General features: G+C 43.2%; 1 protein-coding gene across 1 annotated transcript; it reads left to right on the forward strand.

Moving 5' to 3' along the window:
* The first annotated feature begins 5,763 nt into the window (after positions 1-5,763).
* On the forward strand, positions 5,764-10,679 carry LOC113837259 (leukocyte immunoglobulin-like receptor subfamily A member 2). The gene is made up of 7 exons (XM_035449169.1): positions 5,764-5,884; positions 6,063-6,347; positions 6,457-6,759; positions 7,778-8,080; positions 8,394-8,678; positions 8,815-9,117; positions 10,543-10,679. Exons 1-7 carry the CDS (start codon positions 5,764-5,766, stop codon positions 10,677-10,679), a joined length of 1,737 nt encoding a protein of 578 aa, XP_035305060.1.
* Positions 10,680-19,162: the final 8,483 nt, after the last annotated feature.

A 19,162-nucleotide genomic window follows, 5' to 3' on the forward strand; every position in this document is an offset into this window, starting at 1 on the left:
GATGCTGTCTCCGTTTCTTTCAGGAGTTTATTAAAACCAGTACTGCCTAGCCCTGTGGTGACCTTAGCAGGGACCATGATCCTTCAGCGTGGGTCACAGTTCAGATTCCCAAGCTCAATTCTTGCCAACAAAGGATTGCTCGGGGATGATCCTTTCTACATGCTGTGAGTATGTATTACTCTCATTGGTTAATAATAAAGCTGTTTGGTCTATGGTAAGGCAGGATAAGGTTAAGTGGAGCAATCAAACTGGGAATCAGAGGAACGGGGGCAAAGCTGATTGAGATGCAAGTCATCAAGAAACAAGATGCTTGAGGTAGAGCAAAGCAGCAGCTTTTCGGAAAAAATCAATAGAAATTGGTTAATTTAAATGCAAGATCTACTTAGTTATAAGTTTGAGCTCTTAGCCAAGCCTGTATAATTATTATAATCCTCTGAGTGGCATTTTGAGAAACAGCTGACAGGGATTTGGCAACAAGTGGATAGAACAGAAAACTCTGTCTCTCTTTACATAGGAGAATATTACTTCTTACTTGAGCTCTACCAGAAATAAGCAAGAGACTAGTGTCCCGGCATTAATACAAGGACTTGAAAATTTAAAGCCTGAGATGGGTGAACAAAAAGGAACTTGAGCAGATGGTTCTAATTAGTTCTTATAGCTCAAATTAATCCATATTTATTTATTTATGTCATGTCATGTGGGTCAGTTCCCTCCTTTTCATTCTATACCTCTAACTTATTGTGAGTCCCCTGGAATCTTGCTGGCACAATCTCTGGGGTTGGATTCCTCCTCCTCCTCTTCCGCTCTCCAGAAATCCCGCCTTTCTCTCCTGTAAGAAACCAGCCGTAGCACTGGCCTGCCCTTGTCACCTGGCAGAATGTATTCAGGCAGTACCCTGGTCAGCCCAGGTGCAAAGGACCCCCTTAAAAGAAAGACCTCTGCCCACTTACACCATCTTTCTCACTCTCTGTCCTGCTCTCTTTCTTTTTTTTATTTATCAGTTCTACTTAGGGAACAAGCTTGTTTCACATGTAAGTCCCTTCTCCCTCTCCCTCCCCTCACCCCCATCCCTCCTCCCCCACCCTCAACCTATCCCCACCCTATCCACCCACCACTCCCCAGGCAGGGTAGGGCTCTCAATGGGGGCTCTGCAAAGTCCACCAAATCTTCCTGTGCTGGTCCTGGGCCCCCCATGTGTCCAGGGCCAGAGTGTAACTCTTCACGTGGGATGGTCTCTCAAAGTCCCTTCTTGCACCAGGGAAAAATACTAATCCACCACCAGAGGCTCCCTGGAGTGCAGAGGCCTCCTTATTGACATCCATGTTCAGGGGTCTGGATCAGTCCTGTACTGGCCTCCCTGACAGCATCTGGGGTCGATGTGCTCTCCCTTGTTCATGCCAACTGTTTCTGTGGGTTTCTCCAACCTGGTACAGACCCCTTCGCTCTTCATTCCTCCCTCTCTTCAACTAAATTCCCGATTTCAGCTCAGTGTATATCTGTGGATGTCTGTCTCTGCTTCCATCAGCCACTGGATGAGGGCTCTAGGATGGCATAGATAGTAGTCATCAATCTCATTTTAGGGGAAGGGCTTTTAGGTTATCCTCTCCACCATTGCCTGGATTGTCAGATCGTGTCATCCTTGTAGGTCTCTGGAGATCTTCCTGGTTCCAGATCTCTTCTTGGACCTATAGTGGCTCCCTCTAATATGGTATCTCTCATCCTGCTCTCTCTCCTCTATTCTTCCCCCAACTCAATATCTCTGCTCCTCCATTTCCTCTCCTCTCCTCTTCTTCTTGTGCTCTTATTGTGGCAGCACCCTCTCCCCTACCCTTATGCTCCCAATTAGCTCAGGAGTTCATGTCACTTCCCATTCCTGGGGACCATTTATCCCTTAGAGTCCTTCATGTTTCCTAGTTTCTTTGGTGAAGAGGATTATAGGCTGGTAATCTTTTGCTCTATGTCTAAAATCCATATGTGAGTGAGTACATGCCATGTTTGTCTTTTTGTGACTGGGTTACCTCACTCAGGATGGTTTCTTCTAGTTCCATCCATTTGCCTGCGAATTTCAAGATTCCATTGCTTTTTTCTGCTGAGTAGTACTCCATTGTTTAAATGTACCACATTTTCTCAATCTATTCTTCAGTTGAGGGGCATCTAGGTTGCTTCCAGGTTCTGGCTATTACAAACAATGCTGCTATGAACATGGTTGAACATATGTCCTTGTTGTATGAACATGCACTATTTGGGTATATACCCGAGAGAGGAGTGGCTGGATCTTGAGGTAGACTGATTCCCATTTTTCTGAGCCACCGCCATACTGATTTCCAGAGTGGTCTTACAAATTCGCACTCCTAGCAATGGAGGAGTGTTCCCCTTTCTCCACATCCTCTCCAGCATAGACTGTCATTGGTATTTTTGATTTTAGCCATTCTGACTGGAGTGAGTTGGTATTTCAGAGTTGTTTTGAGTTGCATTTCTCTGATGGCCAATGATTTTGAGCACTTTATTAAGTGTCTTTCAGCCATTTCAGATTCCTCTGTTGAGAATTCTCTATTTAGTTCTGCACCCCACTTTTTAATTTCATTGTTTGGTGTTTTGGTGGCTAGCTTCTTGAGCTCCTAATATATTTTGGAAATCAGTCCTCTGTCGGATGTGGGATCGGTGAAGATCTTTTCCCATTCTGTGGGTGGTCGTTTTGTCCTACTGACTGTTTCCTTTTTTATTTTTATTGCAGAAGCTTCTCAGTTTCAGGAGGTCCCATTTATTAATTGCAGACCTCAGTGTCTGTGCTACTGGCGTGATGTTCAGGAAGCAGTCTCCTGTGTCAATTTGTTCAAGGGTATTTCCCACTTTCTCTTCTAGAAGATTCAGTGTGGCTTGATCATTGATCCATTTGCACTTAAGTTTTGTGCATGGTGACAGGTATGGATCTATCTGCAATCTTCTGCATGTCCGAATAAAATTGTACCAGCACCATTTGTTGAAGATGCTATCTTTTTTTCCATTGTATAGATTTAGCATCTTTGTCAAAAATAAGTAATTTGTAGGTGCGTGGGTCAATGTCAGGGTTTTCAATTCGATTCCATTGGTCTATCTGTCTATTTTTTGTGCCAATACCAAGCTGTTTTCAGAACTGTGGCTCTATAGTAGAGCTTGAAGTCGGGGATGGTGATGCCTCCAGAAGATCCTTTATTGTAAAGAGTTGTTTTGGCTATCCTGGGTTTTTTATTTTTCCATATAAAGTTGAGTATTGTTCTTTCAATGTCTGTCCTGCTCTCTTTCTGCCTCTCATTCTTGCCGCTCCCAGGAGTAAACAGGACTTTTGCTGTCTCCCTCTTCTCTGTCTCAGTGTTTCTCTGTCTCTATGTCTCTTTACCTCTTTTCTCTTTCCTTCCACCTTTCCTTTTCTAATAAAACTTCTCACTTGAGCTCTGTCTGCCTGGGATGTGTGTCCCCTGTCTTGGCCAATTTTGCCTGCCATGGAATCTGCCAGGGTCACCCAAACGCTTTATTATAACATCTACTCCCTATCCATCATTGCTCAACCCCTCTTCCTTCCTGCAGCCCTAGTTTCCTCTCAATGCCTGGTGTCTGGATCAAGACTCTGCTTTTCTTCTTCCCAGCATTCTCTCTCTGTCCAGATGTCTTGCTTATGCTTAATGCTTAGCAATTGGCCATTCAGGTTTTATTACACCAATGACAGCAAAACTTTTTTCACATAGTATACAAATATCCTACAACAAAACATACCTACACCCTGGACAACATACCTGTGGATAAAACTGGGAATGGATCTATTTCAGTTTCACTGTGGGCTCTAGAGAGTAATATGAGCTATTGCAGTACCCATATGCAGATAGAACACAGAGATACTGCTCTTGGAGCCCTGACTCTGCCTCAGCAACCATGGAAGAAAACATCTCTCTGTAATGATTCTTCACAAGGGTAGGAACAGTGTTATCCTGTTTTCTTGAACATGGAACCATATACATTTTAGGAACTTTCGGTTTAGTGGAAGATTTTAGTTCTCTTTTTTTCAGCTCATGTGATGAAATTCACAGTTTAGAAATAATCACTTGCAAAACCTAAGAGCAGAGAGGGGCCCTTTGACCATAACTGTTACATGACCCAAACCCTCTTCTACCCCAACTACATTGTAAAACATTCTGCAAGTTAACCATTCCTTTAATGTCCAAATCACTAGGACCCCTGAACCCATAAGTAATGTTAAAATGTTGCTGATATTAGACAATCAGGATGGTGCTGAGGCTCATAGCTGAGATGCCAACAACTTTTAATTTGGATTACACATCTGTGATTGAACAGGCATTAAATCCTGCTCAGGAAACCGGAAGGATTCTGAACAATGAAATATAAACACCAAAGAAGAAAGAATGCTGAGAGGTTGCTTCTATGGAAACCATGTGTATTGTTAAGAAAAGGGTAATGAATCTAACAGATTAGTTAGCAGAATAGAATGAAATAACGATCCATGAGAATACCACACTTCATTCCTAATTTTCTTGCAAGTATTATCTGTGTCCCCAGGTGAATTGACAGATAAGGTGTCCAGTGTGTCTCTTCTCATCTGTATTCCCCCCCTGCCCCGAACAGGATCAATCCACATCTTCTTTTGCTGTGGATCACTTCTCTCCTGGCATGGCATGACTCTTGTCTCATTGAAGTTTTGGTAGCTGCACACAGGCGACCTGTATAAAATGGCCCCATTAACATTCTTTTATGGTGTAGAGAACTATAGGCAGTTTTAAGTTTCAGGCAAAGCTTTTCTCCAGGATATAACCACTGAGAAGTTTCCAATATTGCTGGACACAATGGAGCACACTGTTGTCAACATTTGGGTGTGGGAATGGTTGGTCAATCTAGTCCTGTATACATAGCAAGTTTCAGTAATGCTACAGCAACATAGTGAGAACCAGTATCAACAAACAAACAAAGAACCAACAATACGTCCCCAATATTGACAGCACACTTCTAATGTATTTCATTTGTTCCCCAGCTTGATTTGTGTGGAGTCTTTGTTTCTGTCACTGTTGTCTCATGTGGGGTCTGTAGGCGTTGTTCTTGTATCCCTAGGTAAAGTTCACACAACATCCCCAAAGCATCTCCTAGGCAGGCTAGGGAACTGGCCATGAGTTTGGTCTGGCTGAAGGAGTCAAGAAGAAGCTCTAAGAAAAAGAGATCAACCTCCTCAGAGCCCCTCAAGTGAAGCGGTGGCTCAGGAAGTCACCAGGTTTATTTTGGGTTAAGTCCTGTTCTGTTGTGACTGTGAGCATTTAGGCAGGTGTACAGGGTTACACTGGAGATGTTCTTCAGGAAGAGACCACAGTCAGACTTGGGTTTGCAACCCAACAAGTGGGAAACTCAGGGTGAAGAAGGAGCCTGAGACCTGCATGAAGTTCAAGGGCTTCTGTCTCAGAAACAAAACATAAAGTACCAGAGAGAGATAGAAGGCACATATTCTGGAGCCCTACCCATCAAAGCATAGGGAAGAAGAGTCAGGTGCTTGTTTAGAGCAGTTCCTTTTCCTCAGAAGCTGTAGGAAATAGAAACCAGCCTGCAGAAGCCACACATCTGTGTCTGTGTGTTTGGAAATAGACCAACTATCTGCAAACTTGTGGCAACTGGAAGATGCCATGATCCCTTTTCTTACAGGCTTGCTGTATCTTGGTGAGATACCAAATGGGGAGAAAGAATACCAGTCTGAGAGGGAATAAACCTACAGTAAATATTTGGGCCCTCGGGATGTCTCATCAGCTGCAGAAGGCACCAGGAAGTGGAGATCATGCTCCTGTTTCAGTGCAAACACTCACAGGTAACTCTCTTGCAGGGCTGAGTCTGGACATCAGGATCCCAGTGCTGGCAGGTGAGTGTCTTCCCAGCTGCCCCAGACTGAACACCCTTGATGGAGATCACAGGTAAATCATGAACAGAGCAGAAGGAGAACAGCAGGTGTGGCCTGATGCTGGGATACCTTAAAATCCTGGGTTTGAGAGCTTGTATCTGAGGGGAAGACCTGGGAAACAACTGTCAATTTCTTTCAGGGTCCCCTTGTAAACCTACACTCAGGGCACTGCCAAATAATGTGGTGGCTGCTGGGAACCAGATGACATTCTTGTGTGAAGGGCCCTTAGAGGCCAAAGAATACCACCTCTACAAAGAAGGAAGTGAGGATTACCTGGTACCAATGACCCTTCTAGAAACTGAGAACAGGGCCATGTTCTCTATCTCTTCAGTTCAATGGAATAATGCAGGGCACTACTGGTGTGGATATAAAAGCCCCAATGGCTCACCTGAACACAGTGTCACCCTGGAGCTGGTGGTGACAGGTGAGACAACCTTTACTCAACCCAGGATTCACTTAAGGAAAGGAGTATGTTCACTGGGGGCTCCCTTTCTCAATTCTGAGAAGGGAACAATCTTCTTCTTCTCTCCTAGGAGTTCACCCCAACAGCATCGTTCTGTCAGCCATTCCCAGCCCTGTGGTAACTTCAGGAGGGAATGTGACCCTTCAGTGTGAGTCCCAAGAGCCATTTAACACATTCATTCTAATGAAGGATGACAGGAAGTTCTCTAGTCCAGTTCTCTCAAAGAAAATCTACTCTGATGTATTTGGAGCCCAGTTCACAGTGGGTCCCGTGACTGCAAACCAGAGGTGGAGGTTCACGTGTTATGGTTATTATTGGGCCAGCCCCCAGCTGTGGTCAGTGCCCAGTAACCACCTAGAACTCCTTGTCTCAGGTAAGGAAGTGCTGTTCACACAGCGGAACCCTGTTATAAACTTAAGAGTGTCTGTGACCCTTGCTTGTAGCTTCTATGAAATTTATGACGGGTTCATTTTGCCTAAGGATGGTCAGAAATTCTCCACCCTTCAGAGCTCAAGAAACACACACACTGGGGTTTTCCAGGCAAGGTTGCAAGTGGGTCCCGTGACCACAAGCCAAAGGTGGATTTTCAGATGCTATGGTTATTACACAAGTAACCCTCAGGTGTGGTCTGAAGGCAGTGACGCCCTGGAGCTGTTGGTCTCAGGTGAGGAAGCCTCAGGCACTCTGTGCAATCACATTCCATTGGACACCTTGTGTGGTGTGTCTGAAGATCCAGAGCTCCTGAGATAATTGACACCACATACAGACTGTGGAGTCAACGCCAGAAAACGAGGGAAGGGCATAGGGACAATGAAACCTGCAAGGAGTAGGAGAGTGATGAGTCTTCCCATGGCATTAATGTTCCTTTTCTGTTCAGTGTTAAAAAAGTACAAGAGCAGCAGAAAGTTTGCCTTTTACTATGAAACTGTTCAGTGTCACACTTCATCTCATCGACTTCTTTCCAGGGAAAATTCAAAAACCCACTCTGTGGGCTGAGCCAGGTTCCGTGATTGCCTTGGGGAATGATGTGACCATCTTGTGTGAGGGGACCAAGGAAACCCAAATATATTTCCTTTATCAAGATGGAAGCCCAGCACATTTGGATAGTCAAATTCCAAAGGATCCTGGTAACAAGGCCTTGTTCTCCATAGCATCCATGGAAAGGCATCATGCAGGGAAATACAGGTGTTACTCTTATGGATCTTCAGGGTGGTCAAAGCAGAGTGACCCACTAGACCTGGTGGTGACAGGTGAGAGGATAATTCTTCAATCCTAGGAATTTCCTTGAGGAAAGGAGTATGCTCACCATGGTGTCTCCTCCTCAATTTCCTGAAGAGGGGGGGAATATTTACTTTCTGTTTCCAATTAACAGGCTTCCTCTTCTTTCCTAGGACGTTACTCCAGCAAACTCACCCTGTCAGCCTTTCCCAGTCCTGTGGTGACCCCAGGACGGAATATCAATCTTCATTGTGGGTCACAACAGGCATATGACAGATTCATTCTAATGAAGGATGGTCAGATGTTCTCTAGTGCCACGTCCTTAAAGAACATACACCGTGGGCTCTCAGGAGCCCGTTTCAGAGTGGGGCCCGTGACCCCTAACCTGAGGTGGAGGTTCACCTGCTATGGATATTACCTGAATAACTCTCAGGTGTGGTCAGTGAGCAGTAATGACATACAGCTCCTGGTCTCAGGTAAGAAAACTTCAGTTCTGACTTTGAATGATATTACCACAGACACAGGATCCCAGGGAAGGACCTGATGTGTTATAGGTGATCAAGAGACAGTGCTATTGACACCAGTTTCACCAAAGGTGTGATAAATCTAGACTTGAGGTGAAAACAATCTTGTGGATAATCACAGTGGACCCAAATGAGTCAAGGAAACAGTGATGTCTTTATGTGTCCTTCTGCTGTTGTAGATCAGCTTAATTGTCATTGGGAAATGTGACCTTTAATGTGCAACTGTCCTAAGAGATGCACTTGTTTTTCTTCTACATCTTTTCAGGGAACCTTCATAAACCCAGCATCTGGGCTCAACCAGGCTCTGTGGTGTCTTCAGGGAGTTCTGTTACCATCTGGTGTGGGGGTCCCCTACAAGCCCTTACATATGTGATCCATAAAGAGGGAAGCCCAGGACCCAACGCCAGAGAGACCCAAGTGGACCACAATAATAGGGCAAAATTCTCTATCCCATCTGTGTCCAGTCTGAATGCAGGGAGATATAACTGTTACTCTTACAGCTCTGCTGGGTGGACAGAGCGCAGTGACATCCTGGAGCTGATGGTAACAGGTAAGAGGACACTATGTGTCACAATCTTTGCCCCTGTCCTCAAGAAATAATTTCCCAAAGGTGCCTTTTCACTGCTTATCTGCTGCAATCAAGGTAGCCTGTATTTATTGTAACACGTTGCCTCCTCCTATCCTAGGTGTCCATGATGGCAAACCTACTCTGTCAGCTTTGCCCAGCCCTGTGGTGACCACAGGTGGTAATGAGACCCTTCAGTGTATGTCTTCCAAAGAATACGATTGGTTCATTTTGACTGGGGCAGATCTGAAGTTCTCCAGGTCCCAAAAGGCACAGTTCACAAACAATGGACAGTTCCAAGCTCTGTTTCCTGAGATTTCTGAGGTATACACCATGAATGGGCCCTTCAGATGTTATGGATACTATACAAATAGCCCATATGTGTGGTCAGAGGCCAGTAACCCTCTGGAGATCCATGTCTCAGGTGAGGAAGTGTCCTCTTTTATTCAGCTGTGTGGCACCTGAAACCCTTTGTCATTATAGCCTATTGCCTCAAGCAGGGTTAGAAGCTATAATGGCTGAGGGGAGTTCTTGACTGTTAAGATTGAGAGGATGAGAGACCATGGCACTTTTAGAGCAAGATAGGATTTGACCAGAGATAGTTGGGTGACTTCCTTGACCTTACTTAAATCTTAGGTATAAATTTTGTCATGTTGAGATACCCATGTGTAGTGTATAGGCATAATACCACTTGTCACTGTTTTGACCAGTTTTGGTGATCTCAGTGGCACTCACAAGAATGGGTCATAAACATGTTATTGATACTCTGCAATTACCCAAAGTGTGTGGTCAGAGACCATTAAACTTCTGGAGAGTTGTGGGTTTCTGTGATTTCCCCCACATCTTCCTCAGGAAGCTTCTCTTATGAGGTGTGGGAGCCACACTTACTGTAGGTATAAGCATAAACATTCAGAATGCAGGTGGAAATTATATTGGCTTAGGAACAGGGAAGTATTGGTTTCTCCTGTAGAGTCCATAGCCTCTCCAGACACGTGTACAAGTTACAAATATTTACATGCTTATTATTGTCATATACTTTGGTGATTTAGATTAGCGAATTAGTAGAACACATCTGCATTTATGTATATTGTATGCATATCTTTATGTCTTTGTGGTTTTATCGCTTGTTACAAGCAATGTGATGATTAGATACTGACAGGTTAAACAGGAGCATCATGGGAACTTTGTAGGGTGAGTGCAGGCTTAGAACCCCAGACTGTCATTGTTTTGTTCACCATATGCTCATCAGCCCCCAAAACAAGCCTTTTTGGCTGGATCTTGGGCTCTCCTCAAATTAATCAGTGAAGGTTAATCTCCTGGAGGAATGAATGTCCAGGCTTCCATCCTCCAGACTGACCTGGGAGCAAAGGATTGCTCCTTTATGGTGGAATAGGAGACCATATTTTTCCATCTGAGCTCTCAGATAAACTCTTTTTCAGAGAAGTGCCCTCCCATTAACTTCTGAACTCATAGCATAGTCAGGCTGAAGAAATCAAACCAAAGGCCACAGGAAGCTGTCTACAGCAGAGAAAGGGTTGATTCCAGATATTCATCATGTTGAATGATGAGACCAATGTGTATTTCTAGGAAATAAGATGATGAAACTGGAGAAATTAATCAGTTATCTTGAATACTTTACACACCCAACATGTCTTTAACCAGGAGCACCTGAGACCAACAGCCAATCACAAACCATGTCAGAATGTATGGCAGGGGGGAAGGAAAATGATATTTGGGGTGTTATCACAGAAAGTCAAATTCTATAAAGAGTTGGGAGCTGTTCACAATGTAAATGCTGTGGTGTCTGGTAGCTTTGCTTGGTCCTGACCTTTCTGTCCACAATCTGCAGACTCACAGCCCCAGGATCACACAGTGGAGAACCTCATTCGAATGGGCATATCTGGCTTGATCCTGACAGTTCTCGCAATTTTGCTCTTTTCTGACTGCCGCAGTGAGAGAACGAGTTTGAATGCATCCCATAAGTGAAGAAGTGAGACAGCCATAGTCCTTGCCTGGTGATCAAGTCTAGGAAATACATTTGAGTATCTCAGGTGTTTTTTTTTTTTCAGGAAATTTCAATGTTTAATATTGGGAATTGTTGTGAGGAAATAAATATCCAGCAAGTAAATTTGTTTTGGGAACAGGAAGATACCTAAGTGTGAGTGTGGCAAAAACACAACCATCACATTAAGGCTCTTACCCTCTATCTTGGTGTGGACTTTGAAGATTTCTCTATCCTCTCATTTCATTCCATGAAGTGAGGGGAACAAGCTGTCCTAGCAGTGAGTTCTGGGTCCTCACTTCTCTCTATCTTCTGCTTCTCAAAACTTTCATGTAATATTTTCATTTTCTGTAAACCATTACATTCTTTATGTGAATCGCGAGTCACCGTTTTGTTTTGAGAGAATTTAGTTGTTACTAGGTACAAGGAGTTTGAATCAATAAAACAACAACAGAAGAAAATGAGCACAAAACAAATTACAGAATGAAAACAACGACCAAATATATAAGACATCACCATAAACACATCTCCATATGCTGCACTCTGTAACCATTCAGTATTCATCACATGCTCTTTGTGTGCTTTCTGCTAATTTACTTTTTTATTTTAAAACATAATCTTTCATTGATCTCTGAGAGTTTCACCTCATGCACTCCAAGTACACTCACCTCCCATTTCCTCCATATCCAACCCTGACACCTGCAGTAGACTCCCACAAATTAATTAAAAACAAAGAAAAACAAACAAAATACCCCACCATGCTCATCCATCTTTCCAATACCCCTTCATTCATCCTACTGTCATCAGGATCTGTTGTGGATAACTATTGTCCAATCAGCCTCAGATCTTTGGTTTCTTTAATGAGGTAATTCAATGCTTAATTTAGTGAATCTCTTGTTAGAAAATATTGGTCAAGCAAATATGTTTTGTGTGCAGGGAAAGATCTAAATTTTGGTATGAAAAGCTCTTCAACCACCACATTAAGACTCTTATTCTCTACACTGTTGTGAACATTGAAGATTTTACATTCCTATAGTTCAAGTGTATGATATGGGGGCTCAACTATTCCCACCAGTGAGATTTGTGTCCTCACCTTGTATGTTTTCTGCTTTTCCTTAGTCTTATGTGGTATTTTCCTTTGTTATACATTGCCACTAACCAAATTGTGTATTAGGAGCCTCTCTGCACTAGAGAGATGTTTACGTCCCCACCTAAATAAAAAATTTCATATATATGTGAGTATCGCCCTTCTCTTTTACTACTGTATCTCCGTGGCACCCCGATGAATTCTTTCAGAAGGCGATTGGTCCACAATTCAATGCTCACAATTCAGTCTTTCCATTTTGTACCTGCACATTTACAGTTAAGTTCTCTAGCGTTCTGTGACAAAGTAAACAGCATTCTCAAACAGGATGAACAGGTGGGGTTGCATGATACTCAACTTACATCTTCCAAAATTATCAGATAAGTTATTCACATTTCCTTATAATGATACAGTGTCAAATGTCATGTTACACACCCAGAATAAGAACTGAAATATATTGATTGGGAAAGCCAAGCTTGAGTTTGGGTTTTTCATTGGCACTCAGTACAACTAGGGATGGAGATAATACCTGGGAGTGTCTGAATGAGCTACTGACTACACTTCTACCAGGGACCAGTTCAGTATGACTTTCAAACTGAAACTGATACCTACATATGGGATAGCATGCCTGTGGATAAACACTTGAACTAATCATTGTGGTCTCAAGACAGTGAGAAGAGGTAATACAGTACTCAAATGTGGATAGAGCACAGCTACTAACACTCTCTTGGCGCCCTGACTCTACAACATCTACTGAGTAGGAAGAAATCTCCCTGCAGTGAGTGATCCTTCACAAGGCTAGGTCTCAGGATTGCACAGTGTTAGCTTCCTGTCTGAAGTTTGGGAACTTAAGTTTAGTTCTGGTTTTCAGCTCATGAATTTGATGACCTTTACATTTTGGATCTAATGTGTCATCTATATGAAGCACATGAAATCACACAGGACTACTCTCACCATTAAATTTTCATGAGCAAAACCCCTTTGTATCCCTGAAAGTCAACCATTCCTTACACCTTCATAGGCAATCCTCATCCCATAAATATGGTATAAATTATACTGTTATTAAACAATCAGTATTATGCTGATGCTCGTGGCTGAGATGCTTATAATACTTAAGTTAGAAAGAACATTTGTTGATAAACAGACATTAAACAAAATGTTCACAAAACAGGAAGCATTCTGAACAATGAAATAAGAACACGAAAGAGGTATGAATACTAACAATATGCACCTATGGATATCATGTATATTGCTAAAATGGGTTATGAATCATAGGAGCCCATTTAGCAGAATAATATCAAATACTATGAGAATGCTCCATTTTGTTCTCCATATCCCTATGTGCTGGCTGCTTTGTGTGTCAACTGGAGAAACCTTAGAGTCACCAGAGGAAGGAACTTCTATTGAGGGAATGACTCGATGAGATCCAGCTATAAGGAATTTTCTCAATTAGTGATCAGTGGGGGTGGGCTCAGACCATGGTGGGTGGTGGCTTCCCTGGTCTGCTGGTCCTGGTTTCATTATGAAGGTGGGTTGAGCAAGTCAGTCAGCTGATCCTCTATATGGCTTCTGCATCTGACCATATATCCTGGATCCCTCAGCCCTATTTGAGGTCCTGTTCTGTCTTCCTTCAGTGATGAAGCATAAACAAATATGACATATTGGTTTCAAAATAGTGGTATATTGATGTGAGTGACCTGACCATGTGTTTGGAGGGATTGTGGAAGGACATTGGGAATTTGTTCTAGAAAAGCCTTTGAGTGTTGAGATACCTCAGTGGGATTTGAATGGGAACTTGGAAACTAAGAATACTGAGATAGATCCTTGATACCGTGGAAGGGGTTGGTCCTTCCTCAGTTGGTATGCCAAGACTTTTTGACTCCCAAAGGAAGGCTTTACCTCCTCTTAGGAGTGTATTTGGGAAGTAAAGGGGATTGAATGGGGTTCAGAAGAGGAGGTGAGGGAGGGGAGTGGAACTGCATTTGTATGCAAAATAAAATTCATTTTGTAAATAAAAACAATTATCAACAAAGCATTTTGAGAGAATTGCAGAGGATAGAAGTCTGGCTTGTAAAGTTTCAGAGGAAAGTTTAAATCTTTATGGTGGCCATTTTTTGTTTTTGACTTAAGATCCTGTGGTTGTGGTTAGCTGGGTCTGAATAATCAGCTGAGGTTAGGAAGATACCATATCTATTAAAGTAATCTGTGGTTCTGGTTAGCCTTGACTGAGGAATCAGCCATGATTAACAAGATTACAGAACTAATGCAGTGAAATTCATGTTCCTTGGATAATTGATTCTGGTCAGCTGGAGCTAAGACATTAGCAGTCATTAAGAACAGAACTCTATCACCTGGGGGAAATCTTCTGGGAAGTGTTTTCTTTTTTTTTTAATTTTTAAATTTTAGTTAGAAAGAAAATTTTTTTACATGCCAACACAGGTCCTTCTATCTCCTCTCCTCCCCTGACCCCACAAATAACACACCACCTATCCCATACACTTTCTGCTCCATAGGGATGGCGAGGCTCCGTGTACGAGGTCCTCAGGGTCTCCCACATCGCTGCAAACTAGGCATAGGCCCAGGCATACCACCGATGTCCAGTTCAGAGACTATCCCTCCATGTGGATGGGCTCCCAAAGTCTATCTGGGAAGTGTTTTCTAGGAGCACAAGTAGCTGTGTTCCAGAGGGGGCCAAGCTTGCACCTTCAGCTGGCAGGCAGACTTGGCAATGTATAATAGCCACCCAGGTGGTGATGGTTTTGAAGGCATGAATGGGTCATATAGAGAAATTGAGGAGTTTCTCTGGAACTGTGAGCGTCCAGGAGAAGTCATTGGCAATGGTGCACCCTCAGTGGTATTTGAAAGTCAAGGACTAAGCAGCTCATGCAAAGAAGTCAAGGCTTGGCACCCAGAGGAGAGCCTATGAGAGGTTATATGTCAAACTGCAGCTCAATTGCATCAGAAGACCCCAGTTTTTTGGAGATATCAGTACCATGGCCTGACTACCAAAAACAGCAGTAGTAGCTGAGTGGAGTCATTTAGAACCTAGAATATGAGCTGTGTGTACTGCAGTGGGCAGAGCTGGGGAAGTGATCCCAGCACTTTGAAGGAGTCCAGAAGATTATGTGTGAATCCCAGATATTGGAGGATTCTATTTTTTTTGCTTAAATTTGATCTTTACTATACCAGTTTCTCCCCCACTTGAAGTTATTTTACTGGAGACCACACTTTAGAGACTTTCAATTTTAAGACTTTGGATTTTAGGAGATTAGTCACTCCAAAGGAGCTGTAATTTTGATGGGTTCACATTTATAAATACTGTGGAACTTTTAAAGTTATTTATGATCTCAGGGATGAGTTCCAAAGGACAACATGTGATACAAGTTAGAGTCATCAGGGGAAAGAGCCTCAGTTGAGGAAATGTCTTGATAAGATCCAGCTGTAGGGCATTTCTCAATTATTGATCAATGGAGGGAAGTCACTATCGTGGGTGTTGTCATCCCTGGGTCTTCTAAGAAGGTAGGTAGATTACAGCCTTTGGTGATTCTCCAACAGATTTTATGGTCTCTGTGGACTTAAATGTGGGTAGGATGGGGGAATTTGTCAGGCTAGACTAGGGAAGGGAGGGGGAACTGGGGTTGAAATATAAAAAGAAAAAAAATTAATGAAATAAATAAGTTTATATCAAAACAAATAGAATAAAAAGAAGGTGAGCTGAGCAAGCCAGGATAAGAATCTGAGTAAACCAATTCCCTCCACGGGCTGTGCATCTGCTCCTGTCTCCAGTGGTCTTCCCTGTTTGGGTTTCTTTCCTCACTTCATTCACTGCTGAACAGCATTGCTGAAGGGTAAGCCAAACAAATCCTTACTTTCCAAAACCTGCCTTTTGGTCATGGTATTTCATCTCAGCAATAGCAATCTGACACCCAATTAGTCTCCTTTGGGTTAATCCAGGAGAATTGAAGGATCAGGTGCTCAGTGGATCCATTCTGCTCTGTGTGCTCCCAACAGGATCAACCTACATTTTCCCTCGTTGTGGATCAGTGCTTCCAGGCATGACATGACTGTTGGCCTATTGAACTCTGTAGCTCTGATTATATACAGCTGACCTAAACAAGATTGTTCCCATCAGTACTCTTTCATGGTGTAGAGGCTCCTAGGCCACTCTTCTGTCAAAAATGTAGGCAGTTAATAATAGCAGACAATGTTTCTTTTCTCCCCATGGATATAACCACTGAAAATTTTCCAATAGTTCTGGGAATAGTGGAACACACAGTGCCCAAGTGTTGGGAGGTGAGACTGCCTGATGGATCCTATATAATCTATAGAGTATATTCCAGGAGTGGCAGATCTTCATAGTGAGCCTTCTCTCAGCAAATGAACAACAACAAGAAGAAAACCCTCATCAAACCCCACGATTGACAACATGTTTCTAAGGAACCCCAAATAACTCATTGCTTCACCAGCTAGATTTGTGTGGAGTCTTATATTTCCTTCTGACACTGGTGTCTCATGGAGGTTGTATAGGCATTCTTCTTGTAACCTTACATAAAGTTCACACAACATTCCAAAAGCATCTCTCAGGCAGGCTACAGAACTGGCCATTTTGGTCTGCTGAATGCATCAAGGAGAAGCAAGAAGAATCTCTGAGAGAAATGACCATTCTCCTTTGTTGGGAGCCAAATCTCAGGGCTGGCCCTGAGATCCTAGGCCATGCTTGGCAGGCCACATAGTTATCCATTACAAGCAGCTCCTTAGAACCTCAGCTCAAGAAAAGAAACAACCTGGCCCAGTCCTCCACCCACAGGCTCAGTCACCTAAGCAACCCTTCCTGGACCTCTTACTCATAAACTCTTTACCCTGCCACACATCCTCTTTGTGGCTTCCTAATATCCTGCCTATACCAACACCTGGTGCACAAACAACCCATTCAACCCCTCCCGATATCCTGACTATATAAGCTAGCCTGATATAAGTAAAGTTTGCCACTTGATCAGAATCCTGTATTGTGGTCCTTCTGTGTCTCTTGTCCCCATTCCCTTTCCCTGACTCTCTTGCCCCAGGTTGGTGTCCTGTAAGACGGGACACTCCTTGAAGTCTTCAGTCAGGTGTAGAGGGTTACAGTAAGGTGTTCTGCAGGAAGAAACTACAGTTAGACTTGTGTTTTGAATCCTAGCACACAGCAAGCACAGGAAGAAGAGGAAGGGGTATGGGATATGCATGAAGTTTAAGAGGTTCTTTTTAGAAACCAAAACAGAAGCTAAAGAACCACAGAGACATGGAAGCCATACATTCTGGAGCCCAACCCATCACAGCATAGGGAAGAAGTGTCAGGCGCCTGGTTAGAGCAGTTCCTGTTTCTCAACAGATGCTAATGACATTCTTATGACAAGGATCAGAAGCAAGCCCTTAGCGGACACACATCTTGTGTCTGTGAGTTTGGAAAGGAGACCAACTATCTGCAAACTTCTGTCAACTGGAAGATGCCATGACCCCATTTCTTACAGTCTTGCTGTATCTTGGTGAGATACCAAATTGGGATGAGGAATTCTTGTGTGAGAGACAATCCACCTCACAACCTTGATTCGGGCCATTAGGATGTCTCATCAGCTTCAGAAGTTACCAGGAATTGGATAATCTACTCCCGTTTCAGTGCAAATACTCACAGGTAACTCTCTTACAGGACTGAGTCTGGACATCAGGATCCCAGTGCTGGCAGGTGAGTGTCTTCCCAGCTCCCAGATTGGACACCATGATGGGGAATCACAGGTAACTCATGAATAGAGCAGATGGAGAACAGACAGTGTGACCTGATACTGGAGGGCTTTAAAAGTCCTGGGTCTGAGAGCTTGTATCTGAGGGTGAACTCTGGGGAACCAACTGTCATTTCTTTCAGGGACCATTTCTAAACCTACACTCAGGGCAGTGCCAAGTAATGTGATGGCTGCTGGGGAGCAATTGACATTTTTGTGTGAAGTACCCTTGGTGGCCAAGGAGATTCGTCTCTACAAAGAAGGAAGTCAAGATTATTTGATACCAACAGCCATTCTAAAAACTGAGAAAAAGGCCACGTTCTCTATCTCATCTGTTCAATGGTACAATGCAGGGAAATATTGGTGTAACTATACAAGCACCAAGGGCACAACAGAATCCACTGACATCCTGGAGCTGGTGGTGACAGGTGATGAACGCTCCCCCAAACTCAGGATTGCCTTAAGGGAAGGAATATGTTCACTGGGGGCTCCCTTTCTCAAATATGAGAAGATGGGAAACAGCTTCTTATAAAGTCCAGACAACAGGCTTCTTCTTCTCTCCTAGGAGTTCACCCCAACAGCATCATTCTGGCAGGCATTCCCAGACCTGTGGTAACTTCAGGAGGGAATGTGACCCTTAAGTGTGATTCCCAAGAGCCATTTAACACATTCATTCTAATGAAGGATGACAAGAAGTTCTCTAGTCCCGTTCCCTCACAGAATATGTCCTCTAGACGATTTGGAGCCGTGTTCACAGTGGGTCCTGTGACTGCTAACCAGAGGTGGAGGTTCACATGCTATGGTTATTATGGGAGCAGCCCCCAGCTGTGGTCAGTGCCCAGTAACCACCTAGAGCTCCTGGTCTCAGGTAAGGAAGTGCAGGAGTTTCATTTGAGTGTAATTGTAACTGACACAAGATTCCAGCCAATGACCTGATGTGTGGTAGTTGATTGAGAGCCAAGGCTACTGAATTCAATGTCACAGAATGTGTGATATAGCTGAACGTGAGGTGCCAAAACTAGGGTTGAAATAACAGTGGAATCCAAGAGCCAGGGAAAGTGTGGTCTTTTTGTGACCTCTGCTATTGCAGATCAGCTCCTGTGTCAATGACAATTATGACCTTCTCAGTGGTATTTCCCTAGCAGATGCACCTCCTTTCTTTCTAATTCTTTACAGGAACCATTCACAAGCCCAGCATATGGGCTGAGCCAGGCTTGTTGATCTCCTCAGGGAGTCCTCTTACCATCTGGTGTGAGATGACACTGGAAAAACAAATGTATGTGATATATAAAGAGGGAAGCCAGGAATCCTGGGGCCAACAGATCCAAATAGCCCATAACAAAAAAAGAGAAAGCAATAAATCAGGATTCAGTGTGTTGTTGTGTATAAGAGAAGGTAGAAATAATTCTCTTATATAGCTTCATTTACATATATATGAATATATTTAATTGAATTTCATTGTAAATAATTTTACATATAAATTGAACAACATTAATTGTTGCACAACATTACAAAAACTTTGCAACTATATATTTTTGGAAGTTTGAATCATCCCAAAAAATTAACTACTTCGTGAATAACATTTCTTCATTTTTACTGGCTATTCCCTTAGTATCTTCTATTGTACTAT

The sequence above is a fragment of the Cricetulus griseus genome, chromosome 9, assembly GCF_003668045.3.
Source record: "Cricetulus griseus strain 17A/GY chromosome 9, alternate assembly CriGri-PICRH-1.0, whole genome shotgun sequence".
NCBI lineage: Eukaryota > Metazoa > Chordata > Mammalia > Rodentia > Cricetidae > Cricetulus > Cricetulus griseus.